This window comes from Drosophila tropicalis, unplaced genomic scaffold (genome assembly GCF_018151085.1).
Source record: "Drosophila tropicalis isolate 14030-0801.00 unplaced genomic scaffold, ASM1815108v1 contig_593, whole genome shotgun sequence".
NCBI classification, from domain to species: domain Eukaryota; kingdom Metazoa; phylum Arthropoda; class Insecta; order Diptera; family Drosophilidae; genus Drosophila; species Drosophila tropicalis.
In genome coordinates this window covers 21,213,658-21,232,096 of record NW_027173070.1, presented here as the reverse complement: position 1 = coordinate 21,232,096, position 18,439 = coordinate 21,213,658, and the positions used below count along the sequence as shown (strand labels likewise).

The window sequence follows — 18,439 nt, the reverse complement described above, 5'->3', positions numbered from 1 at the left end:
TCATTGAATTCAGATAACAACAATAAAATTTTTTTGTTCTTCGTGGGAGAGCATTGGAACTCCCCAAAAGTGAAAAACAAAGTTTGGTTTCTACTTTGATTAAAATTTTAATTGTCACAAGTGCGTATACTAAAATTAAAAGCAACAAAAACCAATTGAATCTAGTGAGAAATCCGGTAACAAAAACTAAATATAATTTTTTGTTTTCATTAACGAATTTGGAATATAGAATATGGATAACTGATCCAATTATGAAAATCAAGTGCCAATGTCTGATCAATCAAATCAAGTGACTTTATTTTAAATTATAATGGAATTATTGAAAAAATGCAACATCTTTTTTGTGATAAATATTTTTTTTTTTTTTTGGAAATTGCAGCCAAACATGAACTGAAAATAGAAGGAAACTCCTTTATTTCAACAATTCAACGAACTTTGAAAATTGAAAGAGACTTTCGGGAATATTTATTATACAAAAACTGAAAATCTAACAAGTAAGTCCCTTTTAAGCAAAAAATACCCAAATTTTTAGAGGTCGCACTTGGGATATTTGGAGCCTTCTACCAGTAATTGGAAATTTTTATTTCTTTTGGAGGCTTTGGCTCCGGAGCTTGGCCTCATCTAAGTCCAGTCTAGATTTGTTGCCATGCACCCAATTGGTGAAATGGTACATTAAAGTCGCCAAAATGTATGTAACAGGTAGAGGGAAGCTTTTCCGACCCCATAAAGTATATATATTCTCGATCAGTATCAGCAGCCAAGTTGATCTAGCCATGACCATCTGTCCGTCCGTATAAACACCTAGATATAAGAGACTATAAGAGCTAGAGCCACCAAATTTGGTATGTAGACTCGTGTATTAAGTACAGTTATCAAGTTTACTTGAAATTCTTGGCACGCCCCCTTGCGCCCATTAAATAAAACCGATTTTCTCAAAGACATTACTAGCTACAGACACCGAATTATGGTATGTGTACTAGATTAGTATCTACGCAGAGTTTGTTTGTTTAAAAATTTTGCCACGCCCACTTCAGCCTTCATAATTAAGAAAAAAAACGATTGTCTCCCAATTTTCTTGGAATATTCATATTCACATTCTTATTTATTTCTACCGATCTTCCAAAATTGATTAAAATCGGACCAGAAATCCGCGAAATATACGTATAAAAGTGTTTAACTAGGCGGTCCAAAACGCCGGAATTCGACGTAGGCTAGTGGTGGCGCTAGAGTGCACGAGTGTTTGTAAGAGTGAGCAAGATAGCTATAAGGCATGTAAAACGATCTTAATAGTGGTTGGTGCTTGAAATTTTTTGCATGGTATACCAAAGTCGGCGAGACAACTTACTTACTTCATTTGTTACTTTCTTCATACCTATAGAATTCAAAGAAGAAAAGCGTTTTATCTATGTAAATAGTCTAATGCTTACGAAAGAACGGCCTAGAATCTAAACATACGAAATAACGAAGTTATTGACAAAAGACACTGTTTTGCATCGATCGTTCCTATGGGAGCTATTTACATATTTGATACAGTCACGTGATCGTGATCAACTTTGGCACAGCCGTTTAAAGGTGTAATAAACTCATCAATATTAAGAGTTACATATATCAAAATTTCAACCTTGTAGCTCTAACGGTCTAGTTTGCGGTGATCCAGAAGGACATTGCTATGTATATGAACTCGTCTCGTGTTGATCAAGAGTTTATATACTTTTTTATGGTCAAAGATGCTTCCTTTTATGCTTTGCAGACGTGTGATTAAAATTAATATACCCTTCATGAAAGGGTATAAAAACTAGCTTCAGATTCGACACCAAGAGAAGCTAAGTATACTTGCTATATTGGATCCGCCATGGTGAACTTGGTCAATCTATTTTATCTCCTCTTTAGGTACTTCTATTGTCCTCAATATGACATCTTAAAAACTCAAATCACACCGCAGGTTTTTTTGAGAATTTCTGTTTCATATTGTGAATACAGCGAAATCTCGATATAACGAATCTGAAACAAACCAGAAAATCGTTCCTCATATCTATAGATATATGTATGAGTTAAAGAAAAATTCGTCATGTTGGGGTTTACGTTATAACGAAGTCCGTTATTTCGAGATTTTCCTGTAATTGAAACTGCAATTCTCATTTCAAAAGATTCTTTTAAAACCAAGATCACACAAATCGGTCTTCAGGTCTTCCATTTAAAATACAATTCGATTCTATTCTGTCTTTCTGTTCATCTATGTTAGAACTATTATCACAGGGCGTTTAAGACCTTTAAGAAAGACTTAAAGACCTTTAAAGTTATTAGAAACAAATTTCTTATACATATGAAAATATTTATTGCTAGTTAATGGTTATCAAATTATCAAATTTCGTCCATGTTTAAAATTCCTTTTTTCAAATTGAAAATCTATTAATAAAATAATGTCATTTATTGTTTTAATATGTAAATATTTTCATTGCCACGCCTACTTTGAACACCAATCACTTGTAGCGTTGTTGTTGTTCTAGTTGGTAATAGAGCAACAGTTTGTTGCAATTAAAGTTACAGTTAACCACCTGTCCAATCCAGGCTAGATACTGCCTTCAATACCTCCCCCCTCCCCTCTCACACTGCCCGCATAGTCAAATCACGAAGAGAAATTCGGATTTGGTTTCCTTTTTTTGCTCATCCTAGACGAACACGAAGCGAAAGCCGACATCCCCGTGCAGTATAAAAGGAGGCGCCAGGCTAAAGGATGTCGCAGTTAGCCACAAGTCAAGCAACGCGCGTTTCTCGAAAAGTGAAATACATTTTGTAAATAAATTTAATAGTGCCATAAAAATTAAATACCTCAAACAGAGCTAAAAAGTGTTCCAAACAAGTTGCAATTTAATGTTCATCGGAAAGTTAAAAAATATCTTTAAGATTTAAAATTTAAAAAAAAGTAAGTGAAAGGAAAAAATATCAAAGAAAAAAACACATTTCTAACAATTTCTAAGCTTTAAATTTAAAACAATTATGAAGAAAGAAAACTTTAAATTTAATTCACTTAATGCTCAAAGAAAGTAAATTTTAATTTAAAAAAACACAATTGTATGTTAAATTTTAAATGAAATTTTATTTTGATTTATTCATGAATCTTGATTCCACAAAACTTTTAACAAATTCTAAAAAGTTGTTTCCAGTTGAAATAAATTTAATATTTTCGGCTGCTAGTTTTTTTAGAGGTCCAAAAATTCTAAAATTATGAATAAGAAAAAAGTGTCAAAATATTTAAATATTTATTATTTTGGGTTATTATTAGTTCTTGATTATTTTGTGAGGAGAATTAAAACAAAAATTAATACTCATCGCTGCTTTCTTTAAACTTTTGAAGATTTTTAAATAATTATCTGTTCATAAAAAGAAACTATAAAATTAAGTGCTAAAATATTTTAATATATAATTTGATTCAGGTTATACTAACAACTTCAGCAATTTTTAAAGAGTCTCAAATTTAAAATAAATTTGAATAATTAAAAAAAAAAAAATTATTACGCATTGCTATTTTTTTTACAACGAAAGCTTAAGTTCTTTTTGTTGTTATTTTTTTGTTTAGATATTCTAAAATTGACTTATAGCACATTTCTTCCATCATACTTTTTAAAAGTTAAAAAACAGCCTTAAAGCAAATTATATAAACTGTGGAAAGCTCAATATTTTCCATCCATTTCAAGCAAATAGTTTCAAGATTTTTAAATTTTAATTTGAAAAACTCATATGTGTCCAAAGTCGACAGATTCAGAATATTGCGGGTTCTCGAAATCGAACTTTGTCATAAGTTTTTTAAGTTTACAAAAATTTTTGGTGAAGGTTTTTCATCAAAGTTGTATTTTTTTTTTACGGCACATTTTTATTTAACTTTTAGCTTCTAAGAATTCAGTTTTTTTTCACAAACTTTCTTTGACAAAGTTTCTAAGAATTGCACAGGCTTCAAGTCTTTGAAGGGCATAAAGCCCTTATATCCATTTATTCGGAAAATTTTGGTCGAATTGCCAACGGAATTCAATCTTGTCCGCTTTTCTATGTTTGGTCTTACCGTCGCTTTATTCCTTGTTATACTTGTTAGCAACGACAGTCGTAATACAGGGTGCTTACGGTATTTGAGGACAAAGTGATAGTAAAAATAAAAAGCTTATATTTTGAACAAAATTTAATGAATCTTCACGAAATTTTTACACAATATTTATTAAATAAAATTTCCATTGGCTGTTACCTTCTCGATCCGGGACCTAAAACGATTGCGATTAAATAATCCTTGTTCATATTGACCATAACAGTATTAATTGCAGTCTTCAGAGAAGAAACAGTGTTATGAGGATGTTTATAAGTTTCACGCTCAACTACGCTCCATACGTAATACTCCAGGGGATTAAGGACTGGGGAGCTAGGCGACCATGAGTTCGGGGTTATGTGGTCATGGAAATTCTCTGCCATCCAATCTTGTGTTGCCATTGCCTTGTGTGATGGATCAGAGTCTTGCTGAACGATGTAAGGGCTATCTCCACAGACACTTTCAATCCAGGGTTTCACAACTGTCTCCAGGACCTCTTTGGCTTTAATTCTCAATGATTTTCATTAAAATTCTTCAAAAGATGGCAACAAAAAGGAAGCCATCGTCAAATCGAGTGCGACTCTCGCTTGTCAGCCTTCATCTTTCATATCTCTAAGTGTCTTTTAATTGTTTTTAAGTTGGCCTGCTTTAACGTATTTTTAGCAATTTGTCTTATCACTCTCATTCCGAAATATTCCAACTGTTGTACACGGAATGTTGTTGCTGTTGTTGTTCACATACGCGTTTTGCGTCATTAAATGGCAATTAAAATGTAATACAAACTTTCAGCCACAATCATATAACATACATACATACATACATATGTACATATGTATATTGAAAATCTCCTTCACATAAACAAACGTAAACATTTAAAACTCGCAACGGTAATAGCTAACTGATAAAGCCAAAGGGATAAAGGATAAAGGACAAACAACAATAAGGTCAATAAAAGAAGAATTATGCATGTTCAACATTGACATTGAAACCAAACGGCAATTTCTCTCGGTTATTCCTTTTACCCGCCCTCTTTTTTTTTTGTTCTACCGAGTGCAACGATGCGCACCAACTGGCCGCCAATAGGACGGGGAGAAGGCATAGATTACCAGAACATAAAGGACACCTTGGGGACTCCGACATGCGTGTGCCATACGAAGGTTACTCAGAGGAGTAACCATTTTCAAAACTTAATAACAAACTGTAAATCGAATGTTTGTGATTTTCATTTTATTTAATCTTTGAGTTATTTCTTTGATCTTGAATTCAGTACGAGATTTTGGGCATTTATGAAACATCCCTCGTTTACTATAGATATCAGTAATACTTTTATGTACAGTGTAGTGGTGCTCACTACATTAATATAAATTAGAACTTCATATAAAGGAAGATCCAAAGCTATATACAAAAATCCATCATTTCGATTGGCCATAAACCAAATGCTGGGGATAAATTGAAAATTTATGGTATGCAGTTTATTTCGGGATTAGCAGATCAACAATTTGCTTAAAGGCTACAAAATAAACTCACTTCCTTTATATTAACTATAATTTTTCAGACACATAAGCCTTGGTAGATTATATTTGGGGCGAGAAATGTTTGGCCCTAAAACGGAAATCCTTTAAAATTTCTTCTGGTCAAAAATTTAACTATCTAAACAATTCCACGACTTGTGCTGTTACCTACTTAGGAGCCGAGAAAATCAAAATTAAAGTTCAAAAACCAAAAACGTTCCAACGTATTGATCGCCATTATATAATCATAATGTTTTTTGAGTGAAATTGGTCCCTTAAAGTATGCAACAGGCAGCCCAGGAATGCGTGTTTTAAAGCATTCGAAGAACTTCTTTGAAGCAAACATTGTTGAAAGAGTCTTTTTAATTGCATACGAAGTTACGAGTTATACATATATTTGTTGAAAACAATGAATTTCATATTGCATATTGCATACTTTAAGGTTCAAATTTCCCCCATTTTACAACCCCAGATCCGCATATGATAAGAAGATTTTCTCTGTTCAACTAAAAAATAATGCTAACACTTTTTTGTTATTTACTTATTAAAATTTAAATTGTACTTATTTCACAAACTCAACTAAACTAAACAATATTTTGTTCAGATTCAGCACACTCAAGTTGGTAACGAAAGAAAAAGAGCAAGTAGGTTGATGTCTCTAATCCAAATTCAATGATTTTAAAAACGATTGAAGTCGAACATAATTTCAAAATTTAAGTTTGATTTTGATTTCGTGGAAAGTTTTTCGAACTATGCTGATTCAAAAAAACTTTTTGACATCGTATTGCATACTTTACGATGCCAATTTTGAGTCCTGTGTAATGTCACATGTACTTATGGTCATCGGTTTTAAAATATTTCAAACGGTTATGATTGGAATTTTGTAATTAAGTACTTAGTAAGTATTGTGATAATCCGATTTTAACTGCTTGTACCAACATTTCTTTGTAACGTCAAAAAGTATGCAGTGATAAATTTAGCGTTTTACGAATCACCCGAACAAATAAAGAGTGGATAGAGACAACTGCATCTGTTTGGAAAAACTGACAACTGCACATAAACAAAACTGTTTCTTGTTTTTTTTCTACCCACTTAGTTGATGCAGCATGTAAAAACTGTAAGGAAAAAATGCAATTTTCACCGCAAGGAAGCTAAAGTCCTGCCCGGAAACGGAAGGGAAAAAGAAAACCCAGTTTGGCACTAAACTGACGCGTAAGGGGACGGAAAGAGCACAGAAAGTGTGTTTAAGTGGAAGTACAAGTGCAAGACCTTGACAACGCATTCCAGACAGGTGGCCAAGTTAGTGCCGCGATCGGCATACACAGCCACAGCATCGCATCCATATCCCGAATATCCGCACCGACATTCACCATCCACCATGGATCGTAGTAGTAGTAAAAACAATAGCTCCGAGTTTGCAAACTCTGCAAATGTTGGAGCCATGGGAGTAACATCGATGGGTGCCAACTCCCATACGCCATGGAGCAATAACAAAGAGTCGCCCAACAACGAGGATGACTCGAATGAGGATGATGGCGAAACTGCCACACCAGCCAAAGTAACCGATCCATTGGCACCGCGTTTAACGGCCAACAACGAGGTAAATTCATGTACAAGACCATTTTAGTTAATTTCCGGCATGTCAATTGCAAAATGCATCCTTTTGCCATTTACTTCAATTTACTCCCTTCACTTCTCTTTTAGCGCATTTTGGTTGTTTCCGTGACGGAACGCAGTCGCGAAACTTGGGGCCAGAAAGCTGAGTTTCTCTTGGCTGTCATCGGTTTTGCTGTCGATCTTGGCAATGTTTGGAGATTTCCATATATTTGGTAAGCAATTTCATAACTATGATATATAACTAATGATCTGAACTGAAGTTGTTATGATAGTTCCTCCTCTTCTTTGTTGTTCAGACCAAATAGAACATAGAAATAATTAAGATGGTTTCTTTTCTATTTAATAGCTATCAAAACGGCGGTGGAGCCTTTCTTGTTCCCTATTGCCTCTTCCTAATTTTTGGCGGTCTGCCTTTGTTCTATATGGAATTGGCTTTGGGACAATTTCATCGATGTGGTTGTCTAAGTATTTGGAAACGCATTTGTCCGGCCTTAAAAGGTAAGTAAAATTATATGACAAAATCTATTAGTCTCCTTCACTTTATATACATAAAATGTGGAAATTATTTCATAATTGTTAATTTACAGTCGATAGTGTAAGAGTGTTCTTTAAAGTATCTTTTAGTTGCTTAGGCCAAGCTATAGCAATTTTGTACAAACAAAAGAGGTCTTCTGAGTCTAGTCTGATCTTAACAAAGAGATCCCGCGATAGGATCAGGATAACCTCACGAACTTACGTTGAGGTTAAGGTTATAAGAGCAAAAAAACACGAATCCAGACGGACAGGTCTAGGTCGAATCGGCTGTAGGTGCTGATAAGGAATATATATAGTATGTATATATATGCCATAATATACGACTCATAGGGTCGAAAAGATCTTCGTTACATCTAACTAAATTTCAAATTCTACTAGGAGATATTTACATATAAGTAGGATATAAAAACATTTTATGTTTTTAAAGTGCAATCCATAAGTTTGGTGATTGAATTGGGAAAAATCCTTTTTCATTGTCGATTCCATTCTATTAATGGTTTTAAAATTAATATTTAAAATTTGATTGATTTTTGTCCTTAGTTTGTTCCATTTTGTGACAATGGCGGATGATTCGATATTTTTTGTTACATCTTAACGGTACTTTACTCTGTTGAAATGAAAGACCTATGAGAATCATCTGTAATTTACCAAACATTAGGTTAAAGGGTCAAAATGAGAAAGAGGAAAAATTCTAAGGACATGCACATATGTACATATCAAGTTCTAATGGTTTCTTTTCAGAATTCTAGAGATACTGATATCAAATACTTATTCAAGAAATTTTCTTAAGTTCAAAGTCCAAAAAGTTGTTGAAATATTTAGAGCAAGATAAGAATAAATGACCTCTTTATTATTTATTTAATAAATTACTTACACACATACATCAACTAAGGAACAAATCGATTAAAGAACTGCTTAGGATAAATACATTGTGTTCTGTTAATTAAGAGCCTATAGAAACAATAAAAAACAACAAGATAAATCTGCAAACGGTCGTTGTCTAAGTGGCCCTGTTATTTAGGTTTATAAGTTGATATATATATAATAATTTTTGAAATCAAGGTTCTTTGCATAGGATGCACCACAGCCAATGTAGTTAGGAATAAAAGAAGCTAACTTCGGCTGTGAAATTTCGGGATCTGATGTTTTATATTTAATACTATCATATAAGTAAATTTCATGGAGATACTCCAATTTCTTCATCTATGTTTCTTCTATAATTAAATGATATAGTGATCCGATCCTGACAATTTTATTACTTTATCTGGTCCTGGCTATAAGTAGCTCAAATATCAGGTTTCGTCCCGATAGCTCTTAAGATGGCGGCGTGAAGTTGATTTGCACAGACGGACATAGCCATGTATATCCACTCAGATTCTCATGCTGATTAACTGATCCACATATGTATATATACTTTATGGGGTCGAAAACGTCTCCTTCTGTGCGTTACAAACATCTGACCAATTTTATAATACCCTCTGCAAGGGAATAAATAGATTCATATTTTTGGACTACGAACTTACCTGAATCTTGAAGTTTTATTTCCTGACAAATGGATGTCGGGACGAGTCTCAGGTTTTACTTAATTAACCTAATTGATATAATTGGAGAACCCTCAAGCTAAAAATTTTAACTTTTCTTTGAGAAAATGGCCTAAACGAAAATTACTGAATGATCTACTATAAGGAGACCTTAAAGATAGATAAGCCAAAGGACGAAATGCAAAGTTATGATTCAGTCTAGAGGCAGTCGGATCGAATTGAATCCTAGATAGAACAGTACATTTTTCAGATATAATAATTTCCCAACAATCCTTCACGATAATAACATGATTCACAATTCGATTAATTCTTTAATCACTTCAAACAACAAACAACTTCTTAGACTTGGCCAAGGCATCGTTCTTAAATCCGGCCCTGCTTTGTCATATGACAGTTTACACATTTTTCCCACTAATTTCACACAAAGACCAATCAAATTGAAAAAAATCAAAAAAAAAAAAATAATGGAAAATTGCGACAAGTCAATAAACATTATTAATATGTTCATCTTTTACCTTTTAGTAGGCGATAAAAGAAGTAATCATTAAAATTTTGCCATTGCCGTTGGGCGCCGTTTGCCCCAAATAAATGAATTACAAATATTGAAAAAGGAAAATATCACAAAAATGAAATTGCATATTGAGAAACAAAAAAAATTGACAGCCTTCGGGGGAGTGTTTACTCAAATGTTGCGTATACGCAATGGTTACCCAAAAGATTGGCCATGCATATGTGTGTGTGTGTGTGTGTGAATGTTGGAACAGATTGAATGTGCTCTGTGAAGCATAAGCCGAAAAATTCTTATCTAAAATCACCCGCAGATGTTGCAAGCAGTTTTTGCTGGCGACATTATCAAGGGATACAAGGATAACATTTCGTTTTCCTCTTGTTTTTTGTTGCAACAATTAATGCCGCATTCAAGCGGAAGAGCAAAGCAAAGCAAAAGACATGGGCATATGTATATATAAAGACACACAAAAGGCTCAAATCAAGCTCTAATTAAATTGCGCTTAAAATTGACTTACAAACACCCCCAGACAAAAAAAAAAAAAGACAGTGTCAAGGAACAACTTCCAGTTTCAGTTTCAGTTTGCAGTCCAATGAAAAGTTTACATATCAAATGTTGATAATTTCATTAAATGCCAAACACAAAATGGAAAACCATATCTAGCAACAAGTAACTTTTTGCTTTAAACTTGCCTCTACCAATCTATGTACATGGGGTGGGGGACTTCTTATTTTCTCCCTTTTTTTGAGCTGACTCAGTGTGGATGGCCTAGTGCCGGAGTTTGGTTCTTGAGTAGAACAGCAAACATCACTTTGTGCTCAACAAGTGTTTGCTCTGCCAAACCTTTTGCCATTCCACTAAGAGAAGACAAGAGACAGAGCGAGAGGCGAAAAATAGAAGGAAACCCGGAAAATAATATAGAGAAAATCACGTGACGTGTCTTATTGGCCTCATAAGTACACTGAAGCTAAAAAGGAACCCCCCGCCCCACCAACTGGGGGAGTGGAGAGAGTGAATGTAGGTGGAACGGTTTGTTTGTGAGTAGATTTATACATAGTAGGTAAGTAAAGTAGATGCAACTTGGATAAAAAAGCAAATTGTCACGCGGGAATAAAAAGTATTCAACTTGCTGATGGCGAGGATGATGACGATGATGATGATGATGAGGATTATAACGAGAGAACGAGAGCAAAGGAATTTCTTTCGCATTGTTAAGTATCAATCAGTTATTGGTATTCCCTTGTTACCTGTTGATTCAAGCATTGAATATCTTTTGTGAATGCTGCAAATGTAAAATATTTTGTATCAACAAAACTATTTTTCATACGTGTCGAAAGTCCTGCCAACTAGAGCTCTAAACTTTAATATATATATTTCATAGTGGACTTGAGCTATGTTTATTGAACGTTAAAACTATTTGAGAATTACAAATAAAATAAAAGAAATACGATTCATTTGATGTCTGGAGCACTCAATTGAAGAAGAGTTTAGAAAATAATATGAAATTGAAATATATATTGAACATTAACAATCAATGTTTTATTGAGAAGTCGAGTATGAAATAGCACATGTTTTTTATTTACTAATACATATTATCACACTGGACTGAAGTCGTAATTATGGCTAATAGTTATGGTTACACCAGTAGAGGAGTGAGTTAAGTTACGAGAAAGGTAATGACAAAGAAATGTTCCATTTAACCATCCATCCACTTAATCGATTCCTTCACTATTCAAGGATAGTGGTTCTTTTAGTTTCTTAATATTCTTTGTAATTTTATCATCAAGTAAATCATTCCGATCGAATGTGAAATTGAACCAATAAGAATACGGTCTCGGCACACAATAGAAAGTACTGGGAAATCTACACTACACTCATAATGCCACCAAGCATCGAATCATCATCGAATGCATCGTTGTCTTGGTCCACTGTGGAAAATCGTTGCCTATAACACTCTATCATAGCTTCCTCAGCTGTGCCCCCAAACCGTCCCAACAAATGCAATCTATATTGATTAGTTTCATTGCCGATTCTAAAATTACCCCATCTAGCAAATTGAAAAGTGCCCTTCAAACATATCTACACGACGAACAAGTCAATTCAAACCACTGCGTTAACTTTTGCCTGACATCTTCCAAAATTTTCTGGTTGAGCACGTTGTACTCTTTGCTTAGGTGGTCTTCCATGACGTTTCGTTGTTCGTAGAGACTCTACCTCTTCTGAAACTAGAAGGACTCTTTGTAGTTTCATTTTGGAAAGTAATTCTAATAAATTATTTTAATGTGCAGATGAGATTGTATCTCTGAGAGCAATAATTTAAGTATTAAAATGTTTATTGAATTGTATATGTACCTACATATTTCCAGAATCTGTCGTGATAAGAATTTATAGAGATCCGAATTTATTGTGAAATTTTGGTGTAGCATTTGAATTCAGTTATGTGTTGCCAGTGCCAAAATTTATTCTTATCTCGTATACATACATATGTAATTTTAAATTTCGTCTCTTTGTCTCTAATTAAAAGCTAAAAGTATTTGCGAATTACAAAATTTTGCATAAAGTAATTGTAATTAAACCTAATCCCTTAAGAAAAGACATATCGAGCTATCTTATGGTGTGATTCTTAATCCTCTGCATATCTAACTAAGATATGTATGTAACTCTGAAGTCCTAAAAATCTCCTCCTCATCTTAATGTAAGAAATTTTTGTTATTTTTTCGCAGGTGTTGGCTATGCAATTTGCCTAATTGATATCTATATGGGAATGTATTACAATACCATTATAGGATGGGCAGTTTACTATCTATTTGCCTCATTTACCTCAACATTGCCATGGACATCTTGTGATAATCCATGGAACACGGCAAATTGTATGCCAGTGACGAATGAAAATTTCACAGAATTAGCCACATCACCGGCCAAGGAGTTCTTTGAGTAAGTGACAAAACAAAAGGTCCTGTGTGAAAAATTGTAATCTTTGGACAATCATTTGCAGGCGCAGAGTTCTAGAGAGCTATAAGAGCAATGGCCTGGACTTTATGGGCCCTGTGAAACCGACTCTGGCTCTGTGTGTATTTGGGGTCTTCGTTCTGGTCTATTTTTCATTGTGGAAGGGTGTACGCAGTGCTGGCAAAGTGGTTTGGGTCACTGCATTGGCTCCGTATGTGGTATTGATAATATTATTGGTACGCGGCGTTTCGTTACCTGGTGCTGATGAGGGCATCAAATATTATCTAACTCCCGAATGGCATAAGCTGAAAAATTCAAAAGTTTGGATAGATGCCGCCTCGCAGATATTTTTCTCATTGGGTCCTGGCTTTGGTACCTTGTTGGCTTTATCTAGTTATAATAAATTTAATAATAATTGCTACAGAGATGCTCTCATAACGAGTAGTATCAATTGTTTGACGAGTTTTCTGGCCGGATTTGTCATCTTTTCAGTATTGGGGTGAGTACACTGAGATGGACAAAATATTGAACTTTTTTTGATAAGTAGCGAACGATTTCTTTCAGGTACATGGCCTATGTGCAAAAGACCTCCATTGATAAGGTGGGTCTGGAGGGACCTGGCCTGGTCTTTATTGTCTATCCGGAGGCCATAGCCACTATGAGTGGTTCGGTCTTTTGGAGCATTATATTCTTCTTGATGCTCATCACCTTGGGACTGGATAGTACATTTGGTGGCCTTGAGGCCATGATAACCGCTTTGTGTGATGAATATCCTCGTGTGATTGGCAGACGAAGGGAATTGTTTGTTTTGCTTCTCTTGGCCTTCATATTCCTTTGCGCTCTGCCCACAATGACCTATGTAAGTTGGTTTACTTGTTACTTGTAGCTACTGATTTGCTTAATTAACTCCTAAGTGCGTTAGTCCGGGAGGACTTCATACATATGCATGCCTGTGTTTGGGATATCACAAGGCTCATTAAATCGCCACTTGCGAAAGCAAAACCAACCCTCCCGAATGAGGAGTGAACTGAACCATTGTCTTGTCCAACGATGGATTGCCATGTTAAGTGCTTTTTATCGTTCCTTCAGTTAATACTCACATACTCAAGACGTTTCTCTTTGCCTTCCTCCTTGCTTTTTTTTTCTTCCTTTTGCATTTTTATCACCTGTCTGTTTGCCTGTTTGAACTGGACACTCAACACACACACACACATCTCCGAATTGGCAAACACTTGACGCCTTGGGTTTCGTCTTGAATTTATCCATCTCCCCCGTAATTCGCTTTCAGTATTCCTCCATCCCCCCCACCACTTTGTCTGATTACATTTGAAATTGTAATTTGTTGCGTTCTATATATTTTACCTACTTCGGCCTGGAGCCAGTTAACTTCTACCGGTCAATGGATCAACCTATTCAATATCATTGACACAGAGAGAGAGAGAGAGAGAGAGGAGAGAGAGAGAGATGCATCATTAATCAGACTGGGCTAAGCTAAACTGACGTTTTAGGGGTGATGCATTTATTTTGGTTTGTCGAGTGGGTAAAGATATAACCTTTTATGACAGCATTCTGTTTGCTCACTTTAGTTATGAAAATAAATACCAAATGGGTTAGAGAGAACAAGCCCATGCTGAATATCTTGGCATGTATTTTAAAGCTTAACTTTATTTTGATACATTTCTCAATCTATCAAAATGCTAAAACCAGTTGAGAATTTGAATCAAAAGTAAATCTAGTTAAAATATCAACATGCTTACTTTTTGCCATTGAATTAATAAAGTGTTTTACTTCATTTATATCGAATATATTCAGGTACAGCCAATTTATGTATTTTTATGCAGTAATTATCAAACTGCCCGAAGTAGTTGAGAATTATAAGGTTAGGGGCAGAATCTCAATTGCAAAGTATTCATACTTCTAGTGCAAATCCAAATAGTGCAAAGAACTTTGAAAAAAACTGAACAAGCTATTTCAAAAATAGAGTTTTAAAAGAAGAAGATTCCGTGAGACTTTTCAGACAAAGTTACCCTTCCAAATCAGGTATCTCTTACAATTGGAACGGATCGGTTGAAAGCTTTAATTGAGGTTTTTTTTGTTAAGGAAAATAAAACTACAGTAAGATAGATAGAAGTATGAGATCTTCATTTAAATCTTTTTCATTCATTTAAATGTTGTACTAAAATACTTAACCCAATTTTGGAGTAAGACTGTGACTAAGAAATAAATCCATTTCGTCTATAGATATTTCCTGGGTAAAAAGAAGATTCCTTTTATGTTGTAAGCAAAAGAGACTATCTCATGTCTCACGAATCGCCAATTCGTTTTGAATAATCCGACTCCCTAATTTTCCCATCCCTATGATCGTTACCGATCAACGGGAAAAGTTTTCGAGTGATTTTGATAGAAGACAACAAAACAGTTTCCCATTTTGGCAGAGAACCCGAATCACCAACCGGAAAAATATAATGAAGGAAGTGTAATTTGTTTAATTTGTGCATTAGAATTTAGTTGTCCCTGGTCTGCTATAGCAGATTTTCAAACACTTTTCGAGTGTGAAATTTCAGCTCAGGTTTTCTTTAATTATAAAAGTGAATCAACCAGTTGGGGAGTTTAGACTTCTTATAGGCCTATCCAATAAACTGCAAGCATATCATAAGTTCAGACACTCGAAGGATAAAGTCACAGATACAGTTAAACCTTAAAGTAACCAACTTCGTTATAACAAAAAAACTCAACACAATAAATTTATCTTTAAGTCCCATGAAAAAAACTAATACTAGTTATATGTAGGTATTTACTTAGATAGATATAACGACAAATGTTTTGGTCCCTACAGATTCGTTATATTGAGGCTTCACTGTAGTTGTAAGACTTTAATTATGCCTTTCTGTCTGATCATTCTTAACTAAGAATGGCTTATACTCAGTTTAGAATGTACATCCCACTCAATTTCTAAATTTAATGAGAGTTAAACAGTAGAAACCGTAAAAACCAGTCTCGTATTTTACTTTTGCTAAAGAAATGCCTTTCTTTCTTCAGGGCGGCGTTGTTTTGGTAAACTTCCTTAATGTCTATGGACCAGGATTAGCCATTCTCTTTGTGGTCTTTGTGGAGGCAGCTGGAGTATTTTGGTTCTACGGTGTTGATCGTTTTAGTGCCGATGTGGAGCAAATGCTGGGAGCCAAGCCAGGAATATTTTGGCGCATTTGCTGGACCTATATAAGTCCAGTTTTCCTATTGGTAAGATGAAAGACCTTTGATTTAATTTGGTCGATAATTAATTTGAAAATTTCTCAATAATTTTAGACAATTTTCATCTTCTCGATATTGGGCTACAAGGAAATGTTGGGTGAGGAGTTCTACTATCCGCCATGGAGCATTCAAGTGGGTTGGGCTGTGACATGCTCATCGGTTCTATGCATACCCCTCTATATGCTCTACAAGTTCTGCATTGCCTCGAAGGGTGATTGTCGGCAAAGGCTACAGGAGTCCTTTAGGCCGGACGACCATTGTGGTTCTGTGGTGCCAGGACAACAGGGCACTACGGTGTGACATGATAATGCTGTGCATTTGAATATACATACACAAAGAACCAATATTAAGATTTATAATTTGAGTTGTACAAGTTTTTCACCAACAACAACAACAACAACAACTACTGCAGCGGCAGCCCCATCAGCCGAGGGTAGCAACAAACGTTTGCTCGACTTTAACAGTTACTACGCTTATCACACAAATAATCTTAACTACACGGATGCCGAGACGGAGGGCAATCTGCAACGGAATGCTAATGATATTACTAATCATAATGTTAGCTCTAGTCTTAGCTTTAGTCGCGATAATAATCAACATGAATCCAATCTAATAACAACAACAACAACAACAATAACATCATCAGCTGCTGGCGAGGACAATAATTGCTCCCCCTTGGAACTAAGCAGCTGCAAGCCGCTCAAGTTTCCCTTGGCCAGCGAGTGGTTGGTTTAAATCCCTCTTATCGATCGCGCCACAGGCAAAAGATCTTGCAAAGCAGCCATTTTGCAGGATCTTTGGCTCGTCGGGATCTCCTCAGATCGTTCACAATCCTCTAGCTTAAAATATACATACATATATCTAAACTATTACAAAGTCTTCTCTATGTTTGTATTTGTCCAGAATTTAGTTTGTAAGCGTTAAACTAAAGTTGAACTCGTAGGTAAAACTAAAAATTTGGTAAAAATGCTTTTTAACTAAAACCTAAAAAAAAAAAAAAAAGACAAAAACACCCTGTACAATGGCCAAAACTTAGCACCAAAAACCCAAACCCAAATCGTTTTCTAATTTGCCAAATAGAAGAACCAATTGTAAAACAGCCATTTTACAATTTGTTCTTGGCCCAGTCAGTTTTTGGGTTTTATCTATTAGTTTTGAAATATAATTTCGGTTGTACGAAAACAAAAACCTATACAAATTTGTCTTTTCTTTCTAAACGGTTTGGACCTCTGCAATGTATTGTAAGAGGTCCCTTAAAAGTGTATTAGCCTGGAGATATAGAAAAGGCGACCAAATTGCTTGTCTATGGGAGGTGTTCGTCCTTTGTAGGCGCCTAAAAAATCGAATTTTATATTATTAAAATAATTATTTCCATGTTGCTTGCCATTCTTTTAAATTCAAACCAATAATCTCCACCTATAAACCATCTTCCGGGTCTTGAAGACAAAAGGAATAGCTGCAAGCGCCATAGTTGGTGACTTAAGTTGATTTTTTGTTGTCTAAGGATCAGTACAGCATTTTTTTTGGATTTTTTTTGAATTTAAATCAAAATTTCGCCAATCGAACGATCAACTGCCCCAGTCAGCCTTAATAAAATGCTTCTTCCGTACCTCACCCTTGACAGGGGTTTAATCTGGAATGCTCACATCAAGCTCAGCTAAACTTGAAATTTGCCACGATGCAGTGGTCACTCGGCAGGAGGTCTGATAACACAAACATTGAAATTCTCCAAATATGGCAGAACAAGCTGCTCCTTATGTGCGTAACTCGGTCACACACAGAGAGATCTTAACATCCCGCCAGAAAGACACGACCCCCTTAAGTATGACTTCCCTTGTTAAGCAGAAGGTCAACAGTTTGTCTGTATCCTAAATGGCAGATCAGGGGGTTGACTTTCCAGCCTGGATCAGCTTAGAATGCCACACTTTCGAGGATGTGTTAAATATTTTAACATATCGAAAACTCTTCAAAATCAATGATTCGCACACATGAAGTTTCAGTTGTGAGATTAACCATCGTGTTCAGATGATATGGCTTCACCGGATAGACAAAAGAATATTGAGTCATGATGATTCTACTATTTTATATACTAGTATAGAAAATAAAATCAGTTGATATTTTAAATTTATCAAATGAAGATTGGGTTATTTATTCAAAAGCTATGTCATGCATACCCTTCAAATAAAAATATATAATTAAAAAAAAATTGAAACCTTAATTACAAAAAAATACATAATATCAGATTTTCATCCTGAAAGTTTCTTAAAATTCTTCGTAGAAAAAATTGAAATAAGGATGCCAGGCTAAAAAGTGTCCTCATCCTTTATGGCCTCTTTCTTTTCGTTGGATTCTATTTTTCTATCTGTCTCAACATTTCCTTCAATAGCAGATGACAACAGAGTGAGTTTACATGTGAAAAGTGGAAACTGAAGTTCAATTTGAATGATGAATAAAT

The 18,439-nt window shown here is 34.9% G+C and overlaps 1 protein-coding gene across 1 annotated transcript; it reads left to right on the top strand.

The window, feature by feature from the left end:
* Positions 1-342: 342 nt before the first annotated feature.
* SerT (Serotonin transporter) lies at positions 343-17,078 on the top strand. The gene is made up of 9 exons (XM_068289441.1): positions 343-494; positions 6,680-7,183; positions 7,288-7,412; positions 7,547-7,698; positions 12,507-12,717; positions 12,779-13,231; positions 13,297-13,591; positions 15,772-15,972; positions 16,039-17,078. Exons 2-9 carry the CDS (start codon positions 6,962-6,964, stop codon positions 16,282-16,284), a joined length of 1,905 nt encoding a protein of 634 aa, XP_068145542.1. The 5' UTR covers positions 343-494; positions 6,680-6,961; the 3' UTR covers positions 16,285-17,078.
* Positions 17,079-18,439: the final 1,361 nt, after the last annotated feature.